A 27,695-nucleotide genomic window follows, 5' to 3' on the forward strand; every position below is an offset into this window, starting at 1 on the left:
TGTGCATCGTTATTCCTGCAGAAAGATGCGTTACATTCTAAAAATAGATTTCGTGCCCATCACTAGTGTTCACTTATCACAATATCATCCACTGTGGTCAATAACAGCAGAATCTCACAACGCCTCAACCCAAGCACGAAAGTTTCCGTTATAACGATATAAAACTGATACTGATCCGTTTTTATTTTCCTGCCATGGCAGAAAAGCGCTTCAGTACAAATTACACATTTGTACCTTTCACAATTAAAAAATAAAAATGAAAATCAATTTGTGGAAAAATACATCTATTCTACATAGGGGCCACTGCCAATGCTTTATTTTTGTTTCTTCTACATGCCATGTGTAATGCAAAACTATTCTTGATAAACTGATATGCCTGATATCTCAGCATGTGTTTGTTAACAACGGAACATTTCCTCTGACAAATGTTAGTACCAACAATATCAGAGGCCTTGTGTGTTACCGTGAATGAACATCATCTTGGGACAGTCTTTGAGGACCAGGTCAGTGATTCCACAGTTGGTCAGAGTGATGCCCACCAGGTTCTTACTCTTCAGAGACAAGATCTGCACCAGCACATGCAAACAGAGGACACAAGCATTTGCAACACAAGAGACACACTGACCCTAAAAGCTCAACATGGAACTCCTCAATAAAATTATGTTTTACTTTGAAAAGCACAAGTCAATGAAGTTTGTTATGTTGTGTGTTCACCCACATGGAGACAGTGAAAATGAATGACTTGTATGTCACAGTGTGTGTGTGTGTGTGTGTGTGTGTGTGTGTGTGTGCGTGTGCGTGCGTACCTGTACGTGGTCGTCCTCAGTTACTGGGTCTGAGGTGCTAGTTGATTTGTCAGCCATTCGTTTCCTCCTCACCACTATTCGAGGCCTGGGTATTGAAAGATCTACAAAACATAAACAGAACAAATATAAACAATACTGTCAAAACATTGTGTATTTTTACCCATAATGCAACTGGACTAGGAGCTGTTGCAGGGAATCATGTATCCTTTAGTCTGAACTATGCAGCAGACATGGTAGGCCTGATGAGCACCGACTGTTCTACTAGGAACTATTATTATTATTAGGGCCTGAGTGTGGTGCTGTTGTAACTCACAAACACACTTACTGCCCAATCTGGCCACAACGTCACACGCTTGACAAGAGACTGGACCCTTAGACATCTACATGCCAATGCTCATATATGGTTCTAGTGCCACCTACTGTCAAAGTAAAGTACATGTTTATACCCATGTCAGTGGAGACATTAAGTGTGTAACTTCAGCCTTACCTGTCTCAGGTACCAGGGACACGGAGGACATACGAGTGCACGAGCGGGTCAAAGGTCGTCTAGGAACAAAGTCCTGGTCTGAGCCTGAAGCTCTCTCTCTCTGTCCAGTCAGCAGTGGTCTCCTGGAAGCGTGGTTCACAGCAGCAGCCTCCCCAGTGGGGGCTCCACAGGGGCCCACTACGCCCATTCCTGCCACTCTGTCTGTGGTTGTAGTTGTTCTATGGCTCATCCCCATCACCACCCTCCCACAACCACCCACCTGCCTGGATGTGGCTGCCCCAGCTCCACTGACAACAGAGCCAGTCCTCGCTGCTGACCCAGCACTACCAGAGTTCTGAGGTGTCCCATTGTCAGCCCTCTGAGCGGTGTCCCGGGCCTCACCGGTGATTCCTTTGACGCTCGTCCTCCTACTGTTCTCAGCAGCCGCCTTCATATCTGCCTTGATTTGTTCACTGGTCACCTGACAGCTCTTCTCACAGCTGATGTCCGGCACCGGAGCCTTTGATTGGTCCACTGAGGCTGACACAGGAAGAGCCACATTGTTGCTCCGCCGCAGAGGAGTCTTTCCTTTACCTGGACACACACACACACACACACACACACACACACACACACACACACACACACACACACACACACACACACACACACACACACACACACACACACACACACACACACACACACACACACACACACACACACACACACACACACACACACACACAGGTTCAAGGATATTAATGGTGGTGATGGTTTAATGGCAGAATTTTGAGAATTAGCCCCACCAGCTGTTGATGTCAACAAAGCAAAGAAACATTACTAAAGTTTGGAAACGCATTTGCTTTTGTAGAGTATCTTGAAATTTGTTTGCACTTGTACAGTATTTGTATGGAAACTTGGCTACAATGGTGAGTGTTGGGTTTTTATTCTGCAGTATGATGTGCTAACACCTTCTGTACAGGAAGTGGTCTGCTGCAAAGAGGAAGCTGGCATTAGCCTTGAAACCAGGCCTTCCTCTTCCTCACTGTCCGAGTCGGAGATGACCAGTGGGGGCTTGGGAACAACAGCACTAGCTGGTCCAGCAGTGCTCTGCTGGACTAAACCACTGGGACCTGGAGGTGCAAAGGACACACAAGTGCACATCTAATTGAATTACATTTCTCATTGATAAAATCTTACTACAAATTGTAGGAGAGGCAAACGTCTTAACAAAAAGCAGCTCAAACCTGCTCGTTCTTCATCATGTGGTTGAGATGCTCCAGCTGGACGACTGACCCCAGGAGTCACAGCAGCTTCTTCCACTCTCACCTCCCCTCCTGCTCCTTTCAGCTCTATCCGAGGCCCAGCCTCCATGTTGTCTTCTTCCAAGATCACCTCCTCCTCCTCCTCCTCCTCTTCTTCCTCCTCATCTTCCATCCCATTTACTTCTACTGGTGCTGTGAAAACAAATAAGAAAGATATCTACTGACTTGATGTTACTGGTCCTATTTGTTTATCTGATGATAACAGGCTCTCAGGAACTCCTGACATCTTTCACGACTAAACAAAAACACAGTGAGTTGGTAATGGCATCGGGCTTTTATGTCACTGTTACTGACTCCTACAGAACATTCTTCGGCATCTGGGAAGGACATGACGATGATTCAGCAGCAGGAAGTCACTTTCATGCACACTTCTACAGACATTTCCGTCTCTTTTTCTCACATGCGTTCACTGGAACATTCAGTGAGAAAAGTTTTTTTTCCTCACATACTGCCCCTCTAGGGAAGTTTCAGGAAAGGTCTGGACTTCAGTGCATGTGTGAGAGCAGCTGCAGGTGCAGGGGGAACTTGCCGTTGTGCTGCTGCTGCCTTTGGTTGTTGTTGTTGTTGTTGACAGGTGGAGGTGCAGGGGGCAGGTTGGCCTCATTATTGTGGTGGTGATTGTTGTTGTTGTTCTCATTGTCATTGTTGGAGTTTTGGTTGCTGACCAGTGCTGAGGACACGCCTATACCAGTTCCTGCACTTAGGCCCACCCTGGCACAACCCTAGAACACACATGCAACATCCTTATCAAGCAGATTAGGTATGAGGCATCAATGATTCACATGAAATAAGAGTTCTTTGTCTGTTGTTGTTTATTATGAGTCAGTAATAAGCACTACTGCTGCCAATTCTTTGAGCACCCTGCATGTACTTGAAAATATTTTGTAGGCCTGTGATTTGAAACAGAAGTATGTGGATCGAACACGACATTTTCTGCTATGTGTGTGAGAATGTAGTTCTGTTTTGATGTCTTCCAGAGAGGGTTACAACCAGAGACTGCTCTTGCTCAAGTCTTCAATGACATCCACTTAGACAGAACAGAATCTCAGTCTCAGCATGAATGTATCTCGGTACTGTGTTTGACAGGGTCAACCCCAGCACTTAGTCGACCGACTGAAGAACTGGACGGGAGTTTCTGGTTAAAATTCTACTTTTACCTTACATTACATTCATTTAGCAGATGCTCCTGATCATTCAACATGAAGATAATACCAAAAGGTGAAAGAATCAAGAGACATTAACATTTATCAAATAGGCAAAAACAGATTAAAATGCTCATTTAAGATATATATATATATTTTAAATAATAGATTCAGGGAGTAAGGTGTAGTGTGAACAGGTGAGTTTTCTGTCTGAACAGTTGAAATCAGACAGGATTTAGATGAGCGGGGGCTGCCCAGCCCTCACAGTGAGGGAGTAGCAAGCTGTTTGGAAGCAGCAGAGCGGAGTGGACGAGCTGGGGTGTAAAGTTTGACCATGTTCTGGAGACTGAGCCATTCGCAGCTCGGTAGGTGAGTATCAGTGCCTTGAATGGGATTCGAGCCACCACCAGAAGCCAGCGTAGGGTGCGGAGGATACTTGATAGGTCAGGAACTAATTTGTGTCTGTAGGCAATTACATCTGAGCAGACAAAGGGGAGGTATGGACTTCCCCAAGGCTCGATTCTGGGATCTCTTGAGTTCAAATTCTAAATGCTCCCACTAACTATGGAAAACCACAAAATATTTTACCATAGTTATGCAGATGGCACACACATTTACACAATCGCATTAGCAGAGGACTGCTTATTTATCAAACACTGAATGGTTTACTGCCAATTTACATTTTTGGTCTGCCACTTTGAAACCAGCCAGAGCCCATAGGTCGTCTAGGACTGGTCTACTTTCTTTCCAAATAATCATATGTTCTGCCACAACAGTGTAGACTACTACACTGTTCTTTGGGCTGAGGTTGACAATATGGTTGACCCTTGACACTGCATCCTGGGACCTAATGATTAGACCTACTGTCCTAAATGTAGCTACTGTACAATCAGCAGATGGCAGGTAATAACAAAATGAAAATTATTATTAACAACAAAGAATAATAATTAACAATGGTTATACAACTGTTCCTGCCTCCCAAATTCTCTTCTCTCCCCCTCATTCCACCCACCTCTCCCCCATGTCCCTGTGTGTGTGTGTGCGTGCGTGTGTGTGTGTGTGTGTGTGTGTGTGTGTGTGTGTGTGTGTGTGTGTGTGTGTGTGTGTGTGTGTGTGTGTGTGTGTGTGTGTGTGTGTGTGTGTGTGTGTGTGTGTGCGTGCGTGCGTGCGTGCGTGCGTGCGTGCGTGCGTGCGTGCGTGCGTGCGTGCGTGGACATGCAGTATACCTTGGGTGGTTCTCTAAACATCTGGTCCAGACAGATAAATTCCAGGCTGGGCAGTGACTCTATGAACTGGGCGAAGGATTCCAGTTTGATGGCATGACAGCGAACGAGTGACAGATCAACGAGGCGGCTCCATCTGGACTGATCTGAGCACAGGAACAGGCAGAAGATTCAGTACACTCTGTCATATGGATAAACATACACATGGACATGAACATTGACGCAATTGGAAATGAACTGTATTTGTATAGAGCTTTGTTAGTCTTATTGATAACTTACAGCTCTTACATTACAGCTATGAAGGTAAATATGTTGCAAAAAGCAAGCGCTTCTAGACTTCTAAACTTGTGCATACAAATATCACAGGCAATGTATAAAATCTATAAATTTAAGAAAATATAATTCTTGCAAGATCGCACAGTTGGATTCTAAATTTTTATTCTACAAGTTCACACATCCAGTCTAAAGGCACTTGGATTTTGCAACATATTTACCTTCATATACAAGTCACATTCACACAAACATTCAAACTACGCTGCAATGCCTTTTTTTTCTATCACACATCATTCACACAGGGATTGACCCATCGACTCTGAGTTTAATTGACGATTCCCTCCAACTCTTGAACCTCACACAAAGGCATTGTATGCCTCAAGTTAGGCGAAGAGAGGAGTGTGTGTTTACCTGTGATCCAGTGGTGAGGGTTATGCAGGTGAGGACAGTTGTAGATGAGCAGATATTTAATATTAGTGAACACCTCGTTCACCACCTTTATGCCAATATCAGTAATGATGCCTGGGTTTTCAATGACATCAGCCAGACCGTACTTCACCAGCTCCGAATGAGTCATCTTACCTAAATTTAAAACACACACACACACCCTCAATTCAAAAAGTTGAATTTTTACCGCACACTTGAGATTTTCAAACATTGCCACAATTTACGGGGATGAAAAAACTGGTCACAAAGTTTAGCAAAATGTCCAAGACAGTTCAGTCAGACTGCATGATGCATTATAAGTAACTAAAGGTAGAATGTACACTGCGTGCACAATTATTAGGCAAGTGAGTATTTTGACCATATCATAATTTTTATGTATATTTTCCAACTCCAACCTGTATAAACTTGAGTGCTTAATGGATTTGAGCAAATCAGGTGATGTGTATTTGTGTAATGAGGGAGGGTGTGCCCTAAGGAGATCAACACCCTATATCACTGTGTGCATAATTATTAGGCAGCTTCTTTTCCCTAGGCAAAATGGGCCGAAAAAGAGATTTGACTGACTCTGAAAAGTCAACAAGTGTAAAAAATCTTTCAGAGGGATGCAGCACGCTTGACATTGCAAAGCTATGGCGGCGTGATCACAGAACTATCAAACGTTTTGTTGCAAAAAGTCAACAGGGTCGAAAGAAACGAGTAGAGAAAAAAAGACGCAAATTAACTGCCAAAGATTTACGAAGAGTCGAGCGTTAAGCTACTAGGAACTCATTGTCCTCCAGTGCTGGCATATTCCAGAACTGTAACCTACCTGGAGTACCCAGAAGTACAAGGTGTTCAGTGCTCAGAGACATGGCCACGGTAAGGAAGGCTGAAAAATGACCACCATTGAACAAGACACATAAACTGAAACGTCAAGACTGGGCCAAGAAATACCTGAAGACAGATTTTTCAAAGGTTTTATGGACTGATGAAATGAGAGTGACTCTTGATGGACCAGATGGATGGGCCCGTGGCTGGATCAGTAATGGGCACAAAGCTCCACTTCGATTCAGACGCCAGCAAGGTGGAGGTGGGGTTCTGGTATGGGCTGGTATCATTAAAGATGAGCTAGTTGGACCTTTTCGGGTTGAAGATGGACTAAAAATCAACTCCCAGAACTACTGCCAGTTATTAGAGGACACTTTCTTCAAGCAGTGGTACAGAAAAAAGCCTGCATCTTTCAAGAAGACCATGATTTTTATGCAGGACAACACTCCATCACATGCATCAAAGTACTCCACTGCATGGCTTGCCAGTAAAGGCCTTAAAGATGACAGGAAAATGACATGGCCCCCATCCTCACCTGACTTAAACCCTATTGCGAACTTGTGGGCTCTTCTTAAAAGGGAGATTTACCATGAAGGAAAACAGTACACCTCTCTGAACATTGTCTGGGAGGCTGTGGTTGCTGCTGCACGAAAAGTTGATCGTCAACAGATAAAGAAATTGACAGACTCCATGGATGGAAGGCTTGTGACGGTTATTGAAAAGAAAGGGTGGCTATATTGGTCACTGATTTTTTTTTGGAAATGTTAGAAATGTTTATTTGTATATTTAGAGTTGTTTGTTCATTATTTTCACTTTAACAGGTGAAAATAAACAAGTGAGATGGGAAAATATTCATTTTTCATTTAGTTTCCTAATAATTCTGCGCACCTATATTTGCCTGATAATTCTGCACACTGAGATATTCTCTTAAGAAAGACAAAACTTCACTTTTACTTTCTTAAATATTCAGGTTTAAGCTTTATTAACATTTGGATTGAGCGAGAGCGCTGTAATTGTTAAATAATGAAATCAATCCTCAAAAATTCAACTTGCCTTATAATTGTGCACGCAGTGTATAAAAACAGAAGCACTCAGAAAGCACAGGCCGAGCAATCCTCCTCACCACGGTGAACAATCATTCATAACTTTCCCAGATCCAGATCTCAAAATGCAATCACATGCTACCGTGGCCGAGACCTATCTTTGATATACTTCCATGCAAATCTGTCCATAGCTTTGAGTGGTCTACCAAACAAACCATTCATATAATCTACTTGGCGGAAGGAAATCAAAAATGGAGCTCATTGGGTAAAGAAGAGAAATGAACATACACTGCAGCAGGAACTCATCCACGTATCCCAGGTGAAGTGTTTCAAACTGGGGAAACTCCAGTTCAGCCATTTTGAGAGCTGAGAAGACCCCGTCTTTAGTCAGTGAAGGCTGGATACGCAGCTCGTGAAGCCTGTGACACAAAGAAATGATGTAGCATAGTAATGTATGTTCTCCACTAATTGTGCTGTAAGAAGTTAACAAGACTCCAGTGAATATATACAGCCCTCAAACACTGGATCTTATCTCTCAGTTAGTTTAGGAAGTGACTGTCGCAGCACCTGCGGGCAGCAGTGATGATGAGGTATCCCAGGTCCACTTCCAGAGCATTCTTACACGCTCCAAACACAATCGTGTGGAGGTTCCGGAACCCTCCTGGAAATAAAAATATGCACGACAGAGAGCAAACACTACTTATTAACACTTTATCAATCAAAAGGTGCATTTATAAAATGACTCATTCAGATGAACAGAGCACAAAGAAGGAGGCACATGATATGTAATACATCTTCATCAACACTCACCTGACCTCCAGCTGTCTTCCACCACATGTTGGATCAGCCCCCCCAGGAAGGGAACTCTCACCAGCTCCAGCTGCTCCAGGTTCCGGGCTGATGCTAACCCAGTAACCAGAGGAACGTATTTGAGCGAGTTGGTTGGCCCTGCGCAGTTCCGCATGACAAAGGTTCTCAGGCTCACACACAGGAAGTCCTTAAACGGCTGTGGTTTGGTGAGACGGACCCACTTCAGGTAAAGGTGGCGCAGCATGGATACACAGGGAATCTCTGGGACGTTCACACCTACAACAAACAAACACGTCAACGCAGTAACGGTGGCCCATATTATGCTTCTTGTGCATGTTAATGTTCTGATGAGTACAAAGGCCTAAGTCCTTCTTAAGAGAATCGTTTGTTCTCCTGCCTACAAGTCTACAGACTGATGGGGCTCAACCAACACCACTGTTACAGCAGTGTGGTGACAGGGCATGTGCCCCACATTACGTTGTATGGGCTCAAGTAAGAGCCAATGTTCTGCCGCAACCAGTTTCCAGCACATTACATGTTTACCACTATTTAACAAAGCATTAGATATAATTCAATCCACCTGGGTCGCAGAAGAGCATCTTCATCCGTCATGGAAATCTACAACACATTTTGGGGCAACGTGATCATCGGCCATGTGACTGGACTTGTCCAGTCACTCAACTTATGGTCACTCACAGCTTTTCAGTTTTCTGCTCTGTACCCGTTTCTCTTCTCAAATACAAAAAGCAGGTTACATGTATTACAGGTTAACAATAGTTGGAATCATTTGTGAATATTACTTTACAAACAAAATCTTTTTTACCCCAAATTGAACCTATACCTCCTGGCCGACAGAGGCTCAACAGTCATATCTACTCCCCAAAGCCGACAGGGAGGAATCTGATGTCTCATCACAAGACTCTGTTGTATGTGAGTTGTTCTGTGTAAGCTCAGTGTGATGTTCCACTCACCCACGAGATGTAGGGTCTGAATCTTTGCAGTGATGGGGATGGTCAGTTTGTTCTCGGCAGGAATGGGAAAAGCTCCGTTGCGGTTGCGGAACTTCCCCAGGATGTGAACTTGGGGCATATAGTTCCATATGGCTTCTACCAGCTCCAGATGGGAGGTCTCCACACCCTGGCATGACATCGAAACAGAAATGTACGAGCTTTTTAATTCAACCACATCTTCTCAGTGGACAGAGATTGCTTTGTTGTAATGAATCCGGTGTTTGCCATTAATTACCAGGACTGTGGCGGCCCAGCGTAGTATAATTTGTCCCACCATAATTAACAAAATTGCAGTTCCCTTAACCAAAATTTATTTAGTGCTCTTTGCCTTGCACTCTCTCTTCTCTCATTAACATACTAACTGTTAGTTTCTGACTGACCATGGGCAGGCAGGTCACCACTGAGCTCAGTACAAACCTCCATCCACTGACGAATCCATAACATGCAGTTAAAGCAAATACAAACAGTAACATTCATTAGTTAAACAATAAAATACTCAAAAATTATGAAGAAATGTGCAAAAACATCTCCTAAAATGTGATTAGGAGTATTAGTGTAAATTTAAAAAAGAAATTACAAAATTAAGCCCAAACTGCCTCTAGTTTTAATAACATAATAATATACCAATAATAATAATCACCTTTCTTAACCTTATAACATCAGACAGCTTTATCAAAAAGGGGCAGTACATATGAAAACATACATGTAGTTACCGGGGGTAAGGTGACGTTTTGGAATAAGAGGATAACAATTTGAACTTTTACAAAGAACTAGAGTTAATTTGTAATTACTGGGCACCTAGGCTGTTGTTACAGTGCACTTATGGCCTACTGAGCTATAGTGGCATGGCATCAGTCATTTATGAAAAAATGGTGGCTGCAACACAGAGCAAAGTTTTGATGGCATAACGCAGCACTGGCCCATTCACAGGTATTTTCTAGTGACTATTCTGGATGATGGATCTCCAGAAATGGCCAAACCACCATAAGTGCTGTAGGTCATGTTGTAGGACTCCTCCTGTTCCTCATCTCACAAAGGAGCAGATACTCTGCTGCTGGTTGATGCTCTTCTACAGGCCTGTCCAGCTCCTCATGTCACGTCTGGTCTCCTGGTTACCTGGTTGTGCTTCTTGTGACTGCTCGCATGGATGTGTCATCCTGGAGGAGCTGCACGACCTGTTCTACCTGACGGGGCTGCAGGTTCCACCTCATGTTACCAGTAGTGACTAGGACACTAACAGAACAGAACTAGAGAAGAATCAGTCAGGGAGGAGAAGGAGAGAGCAGCTGTCTGTAAAACTATTCTCTTTTAGGGAGTTGTCTTGTGTGAGGAGTTAGAAATGACCATATTATGAATTTCTAAAAAAATTTATGTGCGAGCAGTTTTTGAGCCACTTGGTGGGTTAAACGTGCAACTGCAGTGTCAGAGTTGCTTCCTGCCTCAGCTAAAGGAAAATGCTCCTGAGCTGGAGGCGGGTGCAAGAGAGCAACGTTGCTCTTAATGTTTCCATGTTTTGCTTTAACATTATTTCTGCAACACGTGATAGTGCGTGTTTCGATTGTACGCACTACTAGCATGTACATTAAAAGTTACAGACACATCCATGTGGAAATAGTAACTTAATCCATATGTAATACTCTTAGTAGCATGTGGAGCTAACGCTAGTTAGCTAGCCATACACTTGCTGACTTTCTACCAGGTCTGTCAAACGTTGGTTCCACATTGTGTTGTTGTGGTTGTGGGGGTTTTGATTTGTTGTATTGTATAGGACACACAAAAAAAACTCTTTTGTTTGCTATGTATTGGTAAAATCTTCAATTAAATTTAGGATTGCTATTGTCAGTGCAATAGAATATGATACATAATCCTGCCACTATACGATCACACGTACAGATCCCATGCTTGTTAACACCAGAATGAAGAAACGTGTTTTGTTGGTCTAAAAGCTAAAGGAAAAAGCCCCTGAGCTGGAGATGTGGATGCGTTCGGTTGCCTAAAGCTGGACATACACTGTGCGGTTTTAGAAATGCTGTTGTTAAACTCCAACTCCAACTGTCCGAGTAAATTGCCTGCGATGTGAAGCCAAAGCTCAGAATTGATGTGCTCACACTGTGCGGTTCGACCGTCAGCCATGACCTGACTGCCCACACTGTGCATGTGAAATGGCCGTCGGCTCCTGCGGAAAGCTCCTCTGAGGAAGAGAAGTTTGTGTTCACCACAGAAGAAGAACACTGACAGGACAGAAACGTGCAAAATCTGTGTGCAGACACCTCAAAAAAAAAGGACTCATTAAGCACTATATGTCCAATTAACATAAATTATTATATTCCAAACAATAACCGTTCAGCAGCGAAGGGACCCTCCATACTAGTGATCGACTGATATATCGGCCGGCCGATAATATCGGCCGATGTTTGCGTTTTTCACGTGTATCGGCATTGGCCGATGCGCAGCTGCTACGTTCGCCGCTAGTTTTTAGCGGCATCATTTACAGACACGCGTACACAGGCAGCTCCGTGTTGCTGGAGACGCTGCAGTTCACGTGCAGACCATGCATTGCCCCTCCCCAACAGTAAGTTTTAAACTTTCAAAGCATCTTTTAACTGTTTAACTTAGCTGAAATATTGCCATACACTTTGAAAGTGGAAACACGAATGCCAAATGCATGCTCTATATGTGCTTTGCTTGCAACTAAACGGGAATGCCGAATTACTCGTCTATAAAACTGCTTGCCATTGTGGCTATATGTATTCATACGGTAGCTGTTACAAACACTGGTCATAGGATTAAGTAATGCCAACGCTGTTCCGTGGTTCCGTGGTGTTTGTGGGAGTTTTATTTAGCGACCACCTGGCTGAGGTTTGGACGAGTGTAATCTGGGTACCCAGGAGTTTGCATGCACTGAAAGGTGGTGTGTGTGTGTGTGTGTGTGTGTGTGTGTGTGTGTGTGTGTGTGTGTGTGTGTGTGTGTGTGTGTGTGTGTGTGTGTGTGTGTGTGTGTGTGTGTGTGTCTCCCTACTTAGAGCGGGGTGGAGTTGCCATCGCAGTGATATCAGAGCGCAGTGTTCTTGTTCTACCTCACCTGTTTTTACTATTTGTTAAATATTGTTTTTTTAAGTTCAATAAATGTTCCTTTTTTTAAATTGAGGCTCGTAACATTTGTTATCATCATTGTGTAATTTTTATGATGTAAATTAAGGGAGCAAAAGTAGTATCGGCTCCAAATATCGGCTCAAGAAAATCGGCAGTCCGTATCAGTCAATGGCTAAGGCTGATGAAAAAAAAGCAGTATCGGCATCGGCCCTAAAAAATCCATATCGGTCGATCCCTACTCCATACTAGTGATACGCACCAACAAACTGACTATTTATTATATTTAATATACTATTTATTAATAGTTTGCCACTTATAATAATAATACATTTCATTTATTGAACAGGCGCATTAAGGAAAAAGGCACAGAGTTGGAAGAATCGACTCGTGGCTCTGCTTCAACTGTGCGAGAGGCTAAGGACGGCCGACCAAAATTTCTGACAAGTCAGAAATGCTGTTGTTAAACTCCAACTCAAACTGTCCGAGTAAATCGCCTGCGATGTGAAGCCAAAGCATGTCAGAAATTTATCGGAACGTGAGACGACTCAGAAATCGGGGCAAAAACGGCATCATACGTGTATGCCCAGTTTAACACACTTGTTAATATTGTGTGCTGTCGATTGTCTAACAGAATAAACAGTCCATTGTTCCTGCATCAATGACATTAGAGGACACATCCAGCACAAGTCCACCGATACACAGACTGTTACACTTGCTTTGCCTCCGTTGCGCCTGTTGTCACTTTGATTTGCACCAAAACAGGTGAAACTGATTCACAATCACTTGTTTCCTAACGGAGAGATTGAGACCGTCAGATTGTAGCTCAGTAGGTCCTACATACCCTGTAAAAAAAATAAAAGGTAACAAGTAGTTAAATAATAGCAACACTAGAAGATCTTTGGGAGGTTATGTTTTTTCACCCCGTCAGTTTGTTTGTTGGCTGGTTTGCCACCAAACTGAAATCGGGACAAAGGGATCCAATCTTTTTTTAATCACTTTCATTAACATTGCAAGATAGGGCGATCAACGTTTTCACCAATTTCTCAAGGAATAATACATGGATCTTGATTTTAAAAAAAACAGGCATATTAAGGGAACTGTTATGAGAAACGTTTGAGTATGCGCATTTTGGTGCCACTTAATTGATAGAATGTATGCGCTCTACTGAGAGACCTTTTAGTTCCATAACTGTTATAGAATACATGTCTCCCAAATATCCAGCTTATGATTTCAGTAGGTCATACATACCTTGTAAAACCAGAATAGGTACAAAGTCAAGTAACCAGAAAGTTATTTTAAAGAACTGTTACCACCTTTTTGTTCCCCAGTACCTACGTGGATGTACTGGTACAGTTCACCATTAACCTAGTTCTTCTGTTGACATATGTTTGTTACAGCAGGTTAGCTGAATAAGAGGCACTGGCTGAATTTAACACTTGGTTCAGCCTCTCACTACGACGGACTCTACAGGCCACACAATGTGTAATTCAACCCAACACTACAGGAGGTCATTTCACTTCAAACAAAGCTGCATGTTCATAGATCTGTAGGATATCATAGTTACAGGGCACACTGACCAGCAGGTTGGGACAGGCCTGGAGAGCCTCCAGGACCCCTGGTATGCTGAAAGCCTCGTAGCCTCGAACTCTTCTCCGGTCCAGGTATCGAGGGTGGAGGCCATACAGCTGCTCCAAATCTGGCATCTTCTTCAAAAGAAGAAGAAAGCTGCTGTCTGTAAACCCTAAAACACAAAGCACACTAAAACATTATTGACTCTCTCAATATGAGCAACTCAGAGCTGAGGGTTTGCAGCATTTCTATTTATGGTGCAATAAAAGCTGCTCCATATCCCAGTTTCACACTCAGTGTACCGGTGAAATAATAATGAATATACATACGATGTAAACTGGTCTAAATGGTTTCTCTTCTGATAGATTGCTGCAGCTAGTCAACAACACTGCTTCAGTGGCTCCTGCTGCAGCTCACATGCACCACAACACTCAGGTGCTCATCTACAACCCAACACCAGAGCACAAGTTGAGCACCTCTGGAAGACTGATCGCCTGTGTTCTCAGCTCTGTCCCTCCCAACTGAAATCAGGACGAGCTTCTACCAAAAAGATAAATGTCTGTGTTTGTGTTTAAATTTGTCTGCAGCTCTGGATCAGATCTTCATCCCATTTACAGTGATGTATAAACACAGCTACACAAATGATTGGATTGTTCTCATCCGTCACAGTGTAAGATGGAAATTGCTGTATCGCAATAATTACGTTATCGACTTATCAAACAATTGACGAACATGAAGTTGATTATTTTCATTGACCTGAATAGTATCCACCGTGTTGACAAGAATGAATTCTCTCCTGTCAGCTGCTCTGTCAGAGGTGGTGTCAGACTCCAACAGAACCCCGTCCACCGCCTGAACCACAGAGACCTGCTGCTTGTGGCCACTTTACTCACTGCTGTGGCTCAGCAGATGGTTGGGTCGCTGGTGCCACTGCACTGCGAGTGCATAATGCAGCTCCCATCTGATCAGATGGGGAGGCAGATGTGTGAGATAATATAGTGTGCACTGCCAAGAATCTTTACCTTATGTTTAATTTGTGCTTAACTTTGACTCTGTCATCAGTGATTTCTCCCTTTAAGAGCAAATGCGTCATAAGGAACAAGTGATTTGTTTTTTAATCTTCGGTTTAGATAGCATTTCTCTGGGTAGCAACAGAAATTGTGTATGAGAAGGGTGCAGTAACTAATAGGCCTATACTGCACGATCACGTGATTCAGGAGCAAAATTAATATTAATATTGTTTATCGCAATAATTTCGAGGACAATATATATCGGGTATATTGCTTGTTGTTATTATTGTATCAATTCACGTGTGTGAATTAGTGATAGATTACTATTAATCTGGACAACAGACTGTTTTATGATGGTTTTGTAAACCCCATTTAATTTTTACTTTATGGTGGATTTATATTTAATTTGTAAATGATTCTACGATTCCTCTTTTTCTTGTCCATAAAATATCAAATAAGGAAGAACTTTAAATTTATGGATTTAAAAAATGATTTCATAAACTATTTTATGAATGTCTATATTTATTGTACAATCAATCAGAGCTAAGGTAAAAGAGCTAAACTAAGAGAGCTAAGCTCTTAGCAGCAGCAGCTGTTGAACTGGAGCCTCTCACCTGAAGGCATGTACTCCCACCAGCGACCAGCACACAGATCCACTCCTTTGACCACTCGCAGGTACAACGTCACCGCCTCTCGCAGCTTCCTGGACAGACTCTCCATACACACGATGTCCTTCATGGGAAGGTACCTACAGAACAAAACCAGATTCTTAACTCGAGTCAAAACAGGTGGACTCACGTGACAATATTGTACATGATTTACAAGGTGACATACATCCGTCATCTATTGGAAAGGTGATAATGTAATATTGTATGTGTGAAATCTCTGGATGTATTAGAGCATTGTTGCAAAGTTTCAAATTAGTATTATGGCAATAATTAATTTTTATATGACTTTTGCATCAGTGACAAAAAGTAACATGATTGTTCATGATATTTCCTTTACAAACTGTTGTATATCAACAGCATGCTTAGCTTTGTGTTAGTTCTGATGCAAAATGCATGACAATGAAAACAAATACTGTTGAGTACTATCCCTATATAACGTTTCTGATGAAGTAAAGGGTACCTGAATATGTGACAGAGGACTTCATGGGACAGCTCGTTGATGTAGTCCTTGGTCTCACTGGGACTCGGGAGCAGCTCCCCTCCACCACTGCCCCCTACAGGCTGGAGTTTAGAGGCCTTCCTCCTTGGACCCATGAGGACTGGTCACTACTCCGGCTTGTACACACCCACACGCGCCTCCTCCCTCCTGCAGTCCGGAGGATTTATTCTTCACACATGAACTCGGTTCTAGACACACATCACAGAAGAAGACAAGTTAATGGATCGAGAGACAGGGTGAGCTTGTCAGTGGCCTATTCATGGGTGACCACTCTGCCATCATCTGTCTTTGCTTTATTCTGTTTGTGTGAATGAGGAGGGAAGAGGACGTTTATCACTCAACGATCACTCATGGGTCACAATAACCCCGACACATTCTTGACAGAAAGCCTGTATTAACACAAACTGATGGGTTGAATCAATGATGTTAACCAGGCGGGGAGACTCTCAGAAAATATATTTTTCATTGAATTATGGGTAATGCAGAATCCAGTGCTTTTAGACCATGACCTACACTAAAGATTAGAAGAGTTGGAACATCTTGGTTTCTGCTACACTGTTTTTAATTCTCTCTGTTGTGGTGTCTCAAACAGAGCTTCAGACGCTAGATTCTTCTTCTTCTTCCTCATCAGTCTCATCAGGAGGCAGATTCATTCTGCAGCAGGACAATGGGCTCAAACACGGGTCATTCAGAACCATGCTCAGACATGGTCTGGATGTCAACACCATGGAGTCAGTGTGGGATCAGACTGAATCCACAGAACAACCTGAGACTGTGAGCAGGTGAACGGAGCAGAAGCCAGTTCAACAAACCCAGGAGCTGTTCTCCTCATCTGGTTTGATTCAACTTAACATTTAACCTGAACTACAAAGCTACGATTGAGGTTTTCCCTGTCGGGTTACGAGTGTGAAGATAATTTCAAGAAAAATTAGCACAGGAATTTATTCAGTTTACTATTGAGTGAATATTTTTGCCCTTTATTATTACGATGATCAAACTGTGACGAAGAGAAGCTGAAGTGATATCAGACTGTTTCGGCTGCTGATGTCATCAATCAGAAAACTGCCATTGGCAAATAAAAACGTGCCTCAGGCCCCCAAAGGTCTCCAGCCCCGGGGGCCGGCCCCCAGAGGTCTCAGGCCCCCAGAGGTCTCAGGCCCCCAAATGTCTCCGGCCCCCAAAGGTCTCCGGCCCCACCGGGTGTTTTATGTTCCTGCAGGACGTCGACCACCTGCAGTTGTGTATGTTGAGCACTGGGTGGAGCGTCAACACAGGTAGGCTGCAGGTGGTGAGTAGGTCGGTGAGGATGTGTCCTATGAGACATGTCCTATGAAAACCTGAAGCAGAATGTTAAGACTGACGTGACACTGACCTATCGTTTTTGGCCCCAGTGGCTCAGAGGGAATTGTTTTTTAAGGAAGTCATGACACTGGGTGTGTAGTACAGGCCCCGGGCCCCTGGTGTGTCCTTAACGTCAACACACCAGCACGGAGGATAAATATGTATACATAATATATATATATTTATATATAAGTTTACTGTCAGCCACGTCACAGTGCACACGTGCTCGTCTTTCAGGCCACAGGTGCAGGTGTGAACACGGATCGAACATGTGTGAACCGCTCAATGTGTGTTGTCATCATGACACACGTCGTGGGACCAGACAAGCTCACTTCTTTTTACTCCCACATTCAAACGTCGCCCCTCACTCGGCTGGAGAAACGCGTCACAGTTTCCACGCTGAAAAACTTCAGCCCGCTTTGTCAACGCTAGCTCAGCTAGCATAGCCCCGGCTAGCACTGCACACAAAGACACGCCGGGCGAAAATGCGCGGGTCCATGGCGGTGACGCGAACGTACCTTCCGCTGTGGCGTCACTGCGTGTCCATCCCGTGCGAGAGGCAGCTCCACGGCTGACTCGGAACACGGCGAACTGTTCTGTGTGGAGTTGTGTGCATCCGCTCGTCGGCTCGGACTGTTGTTGATGTTCTTCTTCTTCTTCTTCTGCTGCTGCTACTGCTTCTTCGTGGACTTTAATCGGCGGTTGGCAAACAACGTAATGGTGCATTACCGCCACCACCTGGTAAGGAGTATGCATCAGGCAATCTAATTATAGCATATACTGTTCAAATGTATTATTATTATCATGAATAATACCTCTTTTCCAAATTCTGAAACTAAACTCTGGAACTATGAATGAAAGTCCTGTTTTTTGAAAGCATCCATATAAATCTGAACAAAACTGTGGAATATATTCTAAATATAGTTCATTATTACTCATAAACGTGTTGTTTTCTATGGTTGTTCCTTTTTGCTAAGCAGTGTGAGCTCTACTACAGGGTAAGGAAGTATCGTGGATGTAAGACTCTCTTCTCCGCTTCCTAACATGGTCTCAGTGTGTCCGGTGTTGATGAACCCAGTGACCTTTCTCCCGCGTCAGTGTAATGCTGATCTGGGGTTGTTCTGATGTCACCTGAACATTGATATTGAATATTGTAAAACCTTTCCAACGGATTTCCGACAATCTAATACTTATCTTATTAATCCTGTGTAAATGGCTGTTAGTGCCACTCTTGGTATCCCCCGTTCAAAAACCTCATGATATCTCATACTTTCTTACATATGTCAATTATTTTCTGAATATGTACTGTGCATGCGCAATTCTTTCCTCCAACCACAATATAAATGACTTAAACTGTCTCACTCTCTCGAATTCTTCATTCTAAAGTTTTAAATCATTATTTTCTTGTAAAGAACGTTGTCTTTGCTTTGTCTTCTGAGGATTTAAATCCACATTTAAATGACCAGTCCTCTATTTGTAATAGCCTCTTGTAGTTTCTTTACAATAAATTCCAAAATATTACCTCTGTTCCAAATTGCCCCGTCAACTACAAAAAGAGAAAATCAAACATTTCCTAAATTAAAAAAAGAATAATTTATCATAATAGAAAATAACAAGGGACTCACTATACTTCCTTGAGGCGTTCCATGTTTCTAGAATGGTACTTCCTACTTTTACCTCAACTGATTGCCCATACAAGAACTCTTTGATCCATCTATACGCTGGTCCTGTCATGCCCCATTTATTCAGTTTCATTAATAACCCTTCTTTCCACATCACAGATTAAGCCTCTGCACTTTACTTATTTCATATTCTAAACATATAACTGGGTCCATTGTTTTTCTGCCTCTTCTGAATCCACATAAGCTTTGCTTTCTATGTGATACTATAACTCTTTCATTGACCAATCCCTCCATCATTTTGTATATATTAGGGGTTCAAAACAATAGGTCTATGATTCCCTGGGTCTGTACGATCTTTTTCTGGCTTACATATCAGATCTCTCCAGCTTCTTTTCAGCTTCTTCGTCTGATTCAGTTCTGCCTTTGTGAATTTAGCACTTGTTATATCCTTATATATATATTGCTATTTTCATTTAGTTGTAATTGTTCCTCATTCTCAGCCTCTGTATCTTCCCTCCACCATTACATTAGCTTCCAACTTTTCTATGCAATAAGCTACTGGAAATAATCCGTAATATGTTCAACCCAACCCGAGGCATGACACACATTTTTGGACGTCAAGTGGTTACTCCTTTTTTTTAAATATATTTTTAAAATGTATTTATTTATTTTTCCAAATCTTTATTGCAAATGAAAAAGTACATAGTATACAGAGTATCATACAAAGGCATATACAAAAACGTATACAAAAATAACACAGGCGTAGCCTATATTTTAAAAAGAATATTTAAAGGTCCACATGTTGAAGGTTTTCAAAGCCTTTTTGTTGCTGGATTTAGAAAAGGAAATTAATAAAATTTTTAATCTCATGGAGGAAAACAGCGAAGTTAGTTTTTTTACTGCTGAACTTACACTTAAGAACATGAAGTTTTGCCATCAGAATAAACAGATTTATAATAAAGTTTTTCTTTTCTCTTTGATTTTTGAAAAAACAAAATACCACATTCTTCCATATTAAATCTTGATAAATTTGGTCAATGATAAATCTACTAAAGTTCTGCCAGAATTTTCTGGTGTGTGAACAATGCCAAAAAAGGTGCAAAACAGTTTCCGGGTGGTCTACACAGATAGAACAGCTTGTATTTATCTGGTTACTCATCAAGTGACCCTAGTGCTTCCTGTTTGTAGCCCCTCCCACAGGCCTCGTCACGCTGTCCTGTGACCTGTATGAATAAAGTTTAGTAGAAAAAAAGCAGCAGCTGAGTGGAGGCTGGCTGTGATTGGCTGACAGCTGACCAATAGTGAGTTGACAGGAGGCGCAGTAGTAAGACATGGTGCGATCTCTCAGCACTGTCGCAAGATGTTTGGGAAACTTTTAATTTCGTTTTTTCTTCTCTTCGTCTTCAACCATGAGCTCGTCGACGGCCAGAAGAAGAAGGAGGTAACGCGTCTTTACTACCCGCAGACATACGAGCGGAGAACCGCCGCTAGCTAAGTTTCTCTGGGAGCTAAGCTAACAGTGCTAATACCAGCCAATGTGGCTGATAACGTCACTAAGTCCTGCTACTGCTTCTATACTGGTTCTGATGAGACTGATGAGACCTGGTTCTGATGAGATTTGTTTCTGATGAGACTCTGATGAGACCTGGTTCTGATGAGATCTGGATCTGATGAGACTCTGATGAGATCTGGTTCTGATGAGACTCAGATGAGACCTGGTTCTGATGAGATCTGGTTCTGATGAGACCTGGTTCTGATGAGACTCTACTGAGACCTGGTTCTGATGAGATCTGGTTCTGACGAGATCTAGTTCTGATGAGACCTGGTTCTGACGAGATCTAGTTCTGATGAGACCTGGTTCTGATGAGACCTGGTTCTGATGAGACTCTACTGAGACCTGGTTCTGATGAGATCTGGTTCTGATGAGACCTGGTTCTGATGAGACTGATGACTCCTGGTTCTGATGAGACTCTGATGAGACCTGGTTCTGCTGAGACCGTGGTTCTGATGAGACCGTGCCATTTTGGTGCTCTAGACAAGATTAGGATTACACCGTCACAAAGATCCGCATGTAACTTCCTTTTGTAGACTCCTCTGTAGGGTTCAGTGTTTCCGAGAGGACTTTGTGAGACTGGTGGATGTCAGACCCTGTGGGGGGTCAGGGGTCAGGCTCACCCAGAAGAAAGTGATGTGTTTCCTGTGGTTCCTGGAAGAGAGTGTACTACTTCTTTACTACTTTTCACTTTCTGACTTTACAGCCTTAAGAATTTTTTTTTTTTTTTACAATTCTTCATATTATAAACTCACGACAGTCATGTTTTTTTTTTTTTATTCCAGATATTAAGATTCATTGATCTGTTCCTGTTCAGACGAGTCTTGAAAAAAGCTAAAGAATACATAATTAAGTTCTCACTCTCTCTGTACATATATATATATGTATATATCTGTAACTTGTGCTTCGATTCCACCGCCAATGGGCACAAAGACCAAGGAACATGGGCAGTGACAGAAACATCAGAGGCACGGCCCTGGATTATTTCAGCCAGAAATGTAACACAGACCCGACAGCGCACTGCAGTATAAAACTTAAACCTTATTGTTCAGAGCGTTTGAACAACATATTGACAGCTGTTTATTGCTTTATGGTATGGAACTATTTTCCCCTGTGGTGCTGAACACAGTCGGTCATTTTTGGATCTGTCACTTTTAAAACACTGCTAACATGAACATATTTCTACTGTTTCTGTCTGTGTGTGTGTGTAGACTCTGCTGTCAGAGAAGGTGAGTCAGATGATGGAGTGGACCTCGAAACGTTCGGTCATCAGGCTGAACGGAGACAAGTTCCGTCGTTTTGTGAAGGCTCCTCCCAGGAACTACTCGGTGGTCATCATGTTCACTGCCCTGCAGCCTCAGAGGCAGTGTGGGGTGTGCAGGTGAGAGGCAGGAGCCAGTGGGAACATCTTCTTATTGTGGTGCAACAAGTCAACTGAATCTTTTCATTTCAGACAAGCGGACGAGGAGTTCCAGGTGCTGGCTAACTCCTGGCGTTATTCCTCTGCCTTCACTAACAAAATCTTCTTTGCATCTGTGGACTTTGACGAAGGATCCGACGTCTTTCAAATGGTGAGACAGCTTCTTGTTTAGAACATGAAGTTTACTTTGAACTCAGTTGTTTGATGAGAATGTCTGATCTTCCTGGTGGTGAGTCCATGGGTGAGCCTCAGTTGTTTAGTTTGATGTGACACTGAGGGAGCTGCTCACAAAGGAGCCACACCGTCTCAGGCTACAGATGACACATGCATGATGACTGCTAACACAAAACATTCTCATCTCATTCAATATGCACCCCATCACAATATCAATGATATAAGAACAACTCCCCTGACAGTTACTGAGATGGAATGTTGATAAATTACTATTAAAATTGCATATTGAATGTTCTGACTGTTTGGGTTGCAGCTGAATATGAATTCTGCCCCAACCTTCCTCCACTTCCCATCCAAAGGGAAAGCTCGCAAGTCTGACACCTATGAGCTGCAGGTCCGAGGCTTTGCAGCGGAGCAGCTGGCGAGATGGGTCGCCGACAGAACCGACATCCAGGTACACATCAGTAAACACATCTTGGTACATCTGACCAATAACTCAACACAATCTGAACTCAAATGTCCCATTGAGAGACAAAGAATCTAACTGCAGCAGAGAAGCCAAAAACAGACTGAGCATATCCTATTCCAGAGGAAGATGAGAATCACATCATGTGTCTGTTTCAGATCCGTGTCATTCGTCCTCCAAACTACGCCGGGCCTCTGCTGCTGGGCTTCCTCCTGGCTGTGATTGGAGGACTGGCTTATCTACGAAGACACAACCTGGAGTTTCTCTTTAACAAGAACGTCTGGGCCTTCTCTGCACTGGTGACGATAACACACACACACACACACACACACACACACACACACACACACACACACACACACACACACACACACACACACACACACACACACACACACACACAGTCACACACACAGTCACTGAGAGTTTGAGCAGAAACATGCACACCAGTAGCTGCTGCAGATACTGGTGCTGCTGCTGGTTGATGCTGTTCTACAGGCCTGTCCAGCTCCTCATGTCACATCTGGTCTCCTGGTTTCTCCTCCATCCTCTCCATTCCACCTTTTATCACTTTGATTTGCACCAAAGCAGAAGTGTTTCATTTCCTTCTGAAATGAGCCAGAAAGTAAAACCAGCTGCTCTGAGGAGAGGAGTGTCCTCATGTCATATTTCAGTTTCTAATGAAGATCTCTTTGTATTGCCTCTCAGTGCTTTGTCCTGATCATGACCTCCGGCCAGATGTGGAACCACATCAGAGGACCACCTTATGCTCACAAGAACCCGAGCACCGGACAAGTGGTATGTCACAGACACACAAGCTTTCAATGTGTTCTCATGTGTGAACTAATTTTCACAATAATGTTTTCTCTGTTGTCAGAGCTACATCCATGGCAGCAGTCAGGCCCAGTTTGTGGCTGAGACCCACATCGTCCTCCTCTTCAGTATCCTTCCGCTGACCAAACCACCACTGTCACTCTTCTCAGATTGTTATTGATGTGGTTACTAATGTCGGCCCTTTTTATTGACAACTGTTAGCAAGATGGAGAAGACTAGACTCTCAGAAGTGAGATCACTCCCTCTAACTTCCTGACCATTAGAGTGGTTCTTCTGAGTAGAATGACATCATGCATTTCTTCAGTCTAAACCTTGACTTCATTATCAGATGCTGCTGTTACCATGGGAATTGTGCTGCTGTGTGAGGCTGCCACTTCTGACATAGACATTGGAAAGAGGAAAAGTATGCGCACACACTCAGACCTGTATATACACTGGACAAAATTATAAACACAACACTTTTGTTTTTGCCCCCATTTTTCTTGAGCTGAACTCAAAGATCTAAGACTTTTTGTATGTACACAAAAGGCTTATTTCTCTCAAATATTGTTCACAAATCTGTCTAAATCTGTGTTAGTGAGCACAGGATAATCCATCCACCTCACAGGTGTGCCTTAGGCTGGCCACAATAAAAGGCCACTCTGAAATGTGCAGTTTTATCACAGCACAATGCCACAGATGTCGCAAGTTTTGAGGGAGCGTGCAATTGGCATGCTGACGGCAGGAATGTCCACCAGAGCTGTTGCCCGTGAATTGAATGTTCATTTCTCTACCATAAGCCGTCTCCAAAGGCGTTTCAGAGAATTTGGCAGTACATCCAACCGGCCTCACAACCACAGACCACGTGTAACCACACCAGCCCAGGACCTCCATATCCAGCATCTTCACTTCCAACATCGTCTGAGACCAGCCACCCGGACAGCTGCTCAACAATCGGTTTGCATAACCAAAGAATTTCTGCACAAACTGTCAGAAACCGTCTCAGGGAAGCTCATCTGCACGCTCGTCGTCCTCATCGGGGTCTCGACCTGACTGCAGTTCGTCGTCGTAGCCGACTTGAGTGGGCAAATGCTCACATTCGATGGCGTCTAGCACTTTGGAGAGGTGTTCTCTTCACGGATGAATCCCGGTTTGTGTATGGCGATGTGTGGGTGAGCGGTTTGCTGATGTCAACGTTGTGGATCGAGTGGCCCATGGTGGCGGTGGGGTTACGGTATGGGCAGGTGTATGTTATGGACAATGAACACGGGTGCATTTTATTGATGGCATTTTGAATGCACAGAGATACCGTGACGAGATCCTGAGGCCCATTGTTGTGCCATTCATCCACGAACATCACCTCATGTTGCAGCATGATAATGCACGGCCCCATGTCGCAAGGATCTGTACACAATTCCTGGAAGCTGAAAACATCCCAGTTCTTGCATGGCCAGCATACTCACCGGACATGTCACCCATTGAGCATGTTTGGGATGCTCTGGATCGGCGTATACAACAGCGTGTTCCAGGTCCTGCCAATATCCAGCAACTTCACACAGCCATTGAAGAGTGGACCAACATTCCAAAGGCCACAATCAACAACCTGATCAACTCTAATGTGAAGGAGATGTGTTGCACTGCGTGAGGCAAATGGTGGTCACACCCGATACTGACTGGTTTTCGGACCCCTGGACCCCACCAATACAGTAAAAGTGCACATTTTCGAGTGGCCTTTTATTGTGGCCAGCCTAAGGCACACCTGTGCAATAATCATGCTGTCAAATCAGCATCTTGATATGCCACACTTGTGAGGTGGATGGATTATGTCGTGCTCACTAACAGATTTACACAGATTTGTGAACAATATTTGAGAGAAATAAGTCTTCTGTGTACATACAAAAAGTCTTAGATCTTTGAGTTCAGCTCATGAAAAATGGGGGCAAAAACAAAAGTGTTGCATTTATAATTTTGTTCAGTGTATTTACATTTATTGAATTAGATATTGTTGTTTTCTTTTAAATTATGAATCAGAATCCCAAAGTGATAGTTAGTAAATTGTTAATGAGACTGAATCAGTGGATTTTCTATAATTTCCCTTGCTTTGAAGGGTGGTTACCCGAGGTAACTTTGTATCTTATTAAATTTTGATAGCCATTACTGATAAATTGTTATCACATCATATTAATGATGCCTTGTGCGTGGGGCTGGGTACTATTGCCAATAAAGATTCACAACCCCAACAGTAGCATTAGCAAGAATAAATGTGAGCACTTTGAAGATATTTCACGTTGTATTGTTGTTTTGTACCGTTACTGTGAAAGAAACAGACTAAACCCAGAAAAAAAATGAACTTTCCAGTGTGAAAATTGCCACATTTTTGTTAGTTCTGGCTAACATTAACGCTACACTCCTGGAAATCACTTTTTCTTTGTCGCTCCGATACAGCAACCGTGCTGTACTGACACTGGCGATTACTGTTTACAGAGCAGCGAAGAAGAAGTGATTTCATCGCTACTTGAGACGTACATTCAAAGTTTTGTCTTTGAGCACCTTGACCAATTTTGATTTTAAAAAGGTGAAGGCCAACCACCTGAACAGAATGTCTTCTGAGAGTCTGTTACTGATGTTGAAATGAAAAGTACAGTATAATTCGTCTGAACTGGGACATGTATGACACTGTGTGTCTGTGTTTGTGTGTGTGTGTGTGTGTTAGTAATGTGTGTAGCAGGTATTGGTCTGGTGATGCTGTTCTTCAGCTGGCTGTTGTCTATCTTCAGAGCAAAGTACCATGGATACCCATACAGGTACAGTATACAGTAGATTTTGTTCTACTGTGCAGTGAACGGGTGATACAATGTCTAATTTATTTCTTATTCTGTAATGTGGCCTCAGGGAACCTTGAAAGGTGCTCTTTAAATCAAAGTCGTTTGAGTTGTTACTATTAATAATTTCCTGTTATTGTTGCGTGTTGCAGCTTCCTGATGACTTAGAGCGGACCACGTGAGAACAGGAGGATCAACAAGAGGAACGCCACGTCAACGCCATGATGTGTTCAGATGTGTCGAGTCCACACAGACGCACACTGTGCCTTCCTAACACAACCCTCCTCTCCAGTGTGCGCGCACACATACACACACACACACACACACACACATACACGTACCTTGAATTGGATAATTGGTAATTATTGGTAATAATTGTACAAATTCCATTGTGTATGTTTTAAACTGTTGGGACCATAGTGAGGCTTGATTTATGTGTGTGTGTGGCAGTCGATATTATGATAAACCTACAGGATTTGGAATTGAATATTATTAAGTATTTGTGAATGGACGGGTGAATGTTTTCTATGAGACATTTGTAAAAATGAAAGAAAGTGGTGTTAGCTGCTAATTTTTCAACAACTAAAAAAATGTAATTTCTATTTATGAAGTCACTTGTCACAGCGTGTTGGTTTTCACACGTGTGTGGTACAGTAAACCTGTGTTCTTCCATCATTTGTTCATCTGCAGTTGTGAAATGTTCACACTAACATGAAGAAGAATGTCTGTCGTCCCAGAGAGAACTTCGGATTCTGTTGTTAAAACATTTAAGTGCTAAAAGTGTTTGGGTTGCCTTATCAGGATGTAGCAGGTGAAAATATTTGAATATTTCTGATATTAAAGTGCCTTAACTGCCGCTCTGTGTTTGTCTCTTCCCTGTACTCACAAGACCTGTGGATACATCAACGTGTATTTCAGCATGAAGGTTGAATATCATGGCTTCATGATCTCAATGTACTGACATCTATATGTAAGCATTCAGGGCCAGTGGCATGATTTCTGAGGGTATTAGAAATATATAATCTGCTCCAACACTTAAATCACATCCGATCATGATGAAATTTAACAAGCCCCATGGAGTCTTAGTTGATGGAGAGAAGGTGTGCAGACTGAGCCTGAATATGGTTTAATTAAGTCACAAGATGGCAAAAGAAGGCATGGCCCGCCCTACTCTGCCCCTGATTGGTGGACTCTGACATTCTTATACTATCTCTGACCAACCACCACCCCTCATCTAACCAACCTAACGACAAAGGCACGAGTACTAGCCAATCAGAGACAGCGAGGCGGG

The 27,695-nt window shown here is 43.0% G+C and overlaps 2 protein-coding genes across 3 annotated transcripts in view; one reads left to right on the forward strand and one right to left on the reverse strand.

Annotated features, from left to right (window-relative positions):
- Positions 1-18,212, reverse strand: part of fbxo38 (F-box protein 38) — a 25,983-nt gene extending 7,771 nt beyond the window's left edge. The window contains exons 1-16 of one of the 2 annotated variants that reach the window (XM_035649025.1): positions 18,054-18,212; positions 16,156-16,382; positions 15,642-15,775; positions 14,026-14,189; positions 9,317-9,482; positions 8,346-8,621; positions 8,103-8,196; positions 7,824-7,954; positions 5,650-5,820; positions 4,969-5,111; positions 3,130-3,322; positions 2,523-2,732; positions 2,247-2,408; positions 1,675-1,866; positions 807-907; positions 464-566 (exon numbers count right to left, since the gene is read on the reverse strand). In XM_035649025.1, coding sequence (XP_035504918.1) covers positions 464-566; positions 807-907; positions 1,675-1,866; positions 2,247-2,408; positions 2,523-2,732; positions 3,130-3,322; positions 4,969-5,111; positions 5,650-5,820; positions 7,824-7,954; positions 8,103-8,196; positions 8,346-8,621; positions 9,317-9,482; positions 14,026-14,189; positions 15,642-15,775; positions 16,156-16,289 — 2,374 coding nt within the window. In that variant the 5' untranslated portion in view covers positions 16,290-16,382; positions 18,054-18,212. Of the gene's footprint in view, positions 1-463; positions 567-806; positions 908-1,293; positions 1,867-2,246; positions 2,409-2,522; positions 2,733-3,129; positions 3,323-4,968; positions 5,112-5,649; positions 5,821-7,823; positions 7,955-8,102; positions 8,197-8,345; positions 8,622-9,316; positions 9,483-14,025; positions 14,190-15,641; positions 15,776-16,155; positions 16,383-18,053 lie in introns of both variants that reach the window. The other variant, XM_035649024.1, reaches the window with a different exon arrangement.
- Positions 18,213-20,422: 2,210 nt separating this feature from the next.
- LOC118319002 (magnesium transporter protein 1) lies at positions 20,423-27,260 on the forward strand. The gene is made up of 10 exons (XM_035649035.2): positions 20,423-20,598; positions 21,921-22,090; positions 22,163-22,280; positions 22,617-22,757; positions 22,928-23,068; positions 23,478-23,567; positions 23,647-23,710; positions 23,932-24,006; positions 26,296-26,386; positions 26,557-27,260. Exons 1-10 carry the CDS (start codon positions 20,518-20,520, stop codon positions 26,570-26,572), a joined length of 987 nt encoding a protein of 328 aa, XP_035504928.1. The 5' UTR covers positions 20,423-20,517; the 3' UTR covers positions 26,573-27,260.
- Positions 27,261-27,695: the final 435 nt, after the last annotated feature.

This window comes from Scophthalmus maximus, chromosome 9 (genome assembly GCF_022379125.1).
Source record: "Scophthalmus maximus strain ysfricsl-2021 chromosome 9, ASM2237912v1, whole genome shotgun sequence".
In the NCBI taxonomy this organism is placed as follows: domain Eukaryota; kingdom Metazoa; phylum Chordata; class Actinopteri; order Pleuronectiformes; family Scophthalmidae; genus Scophthalmus; species Scophthalmus maximus.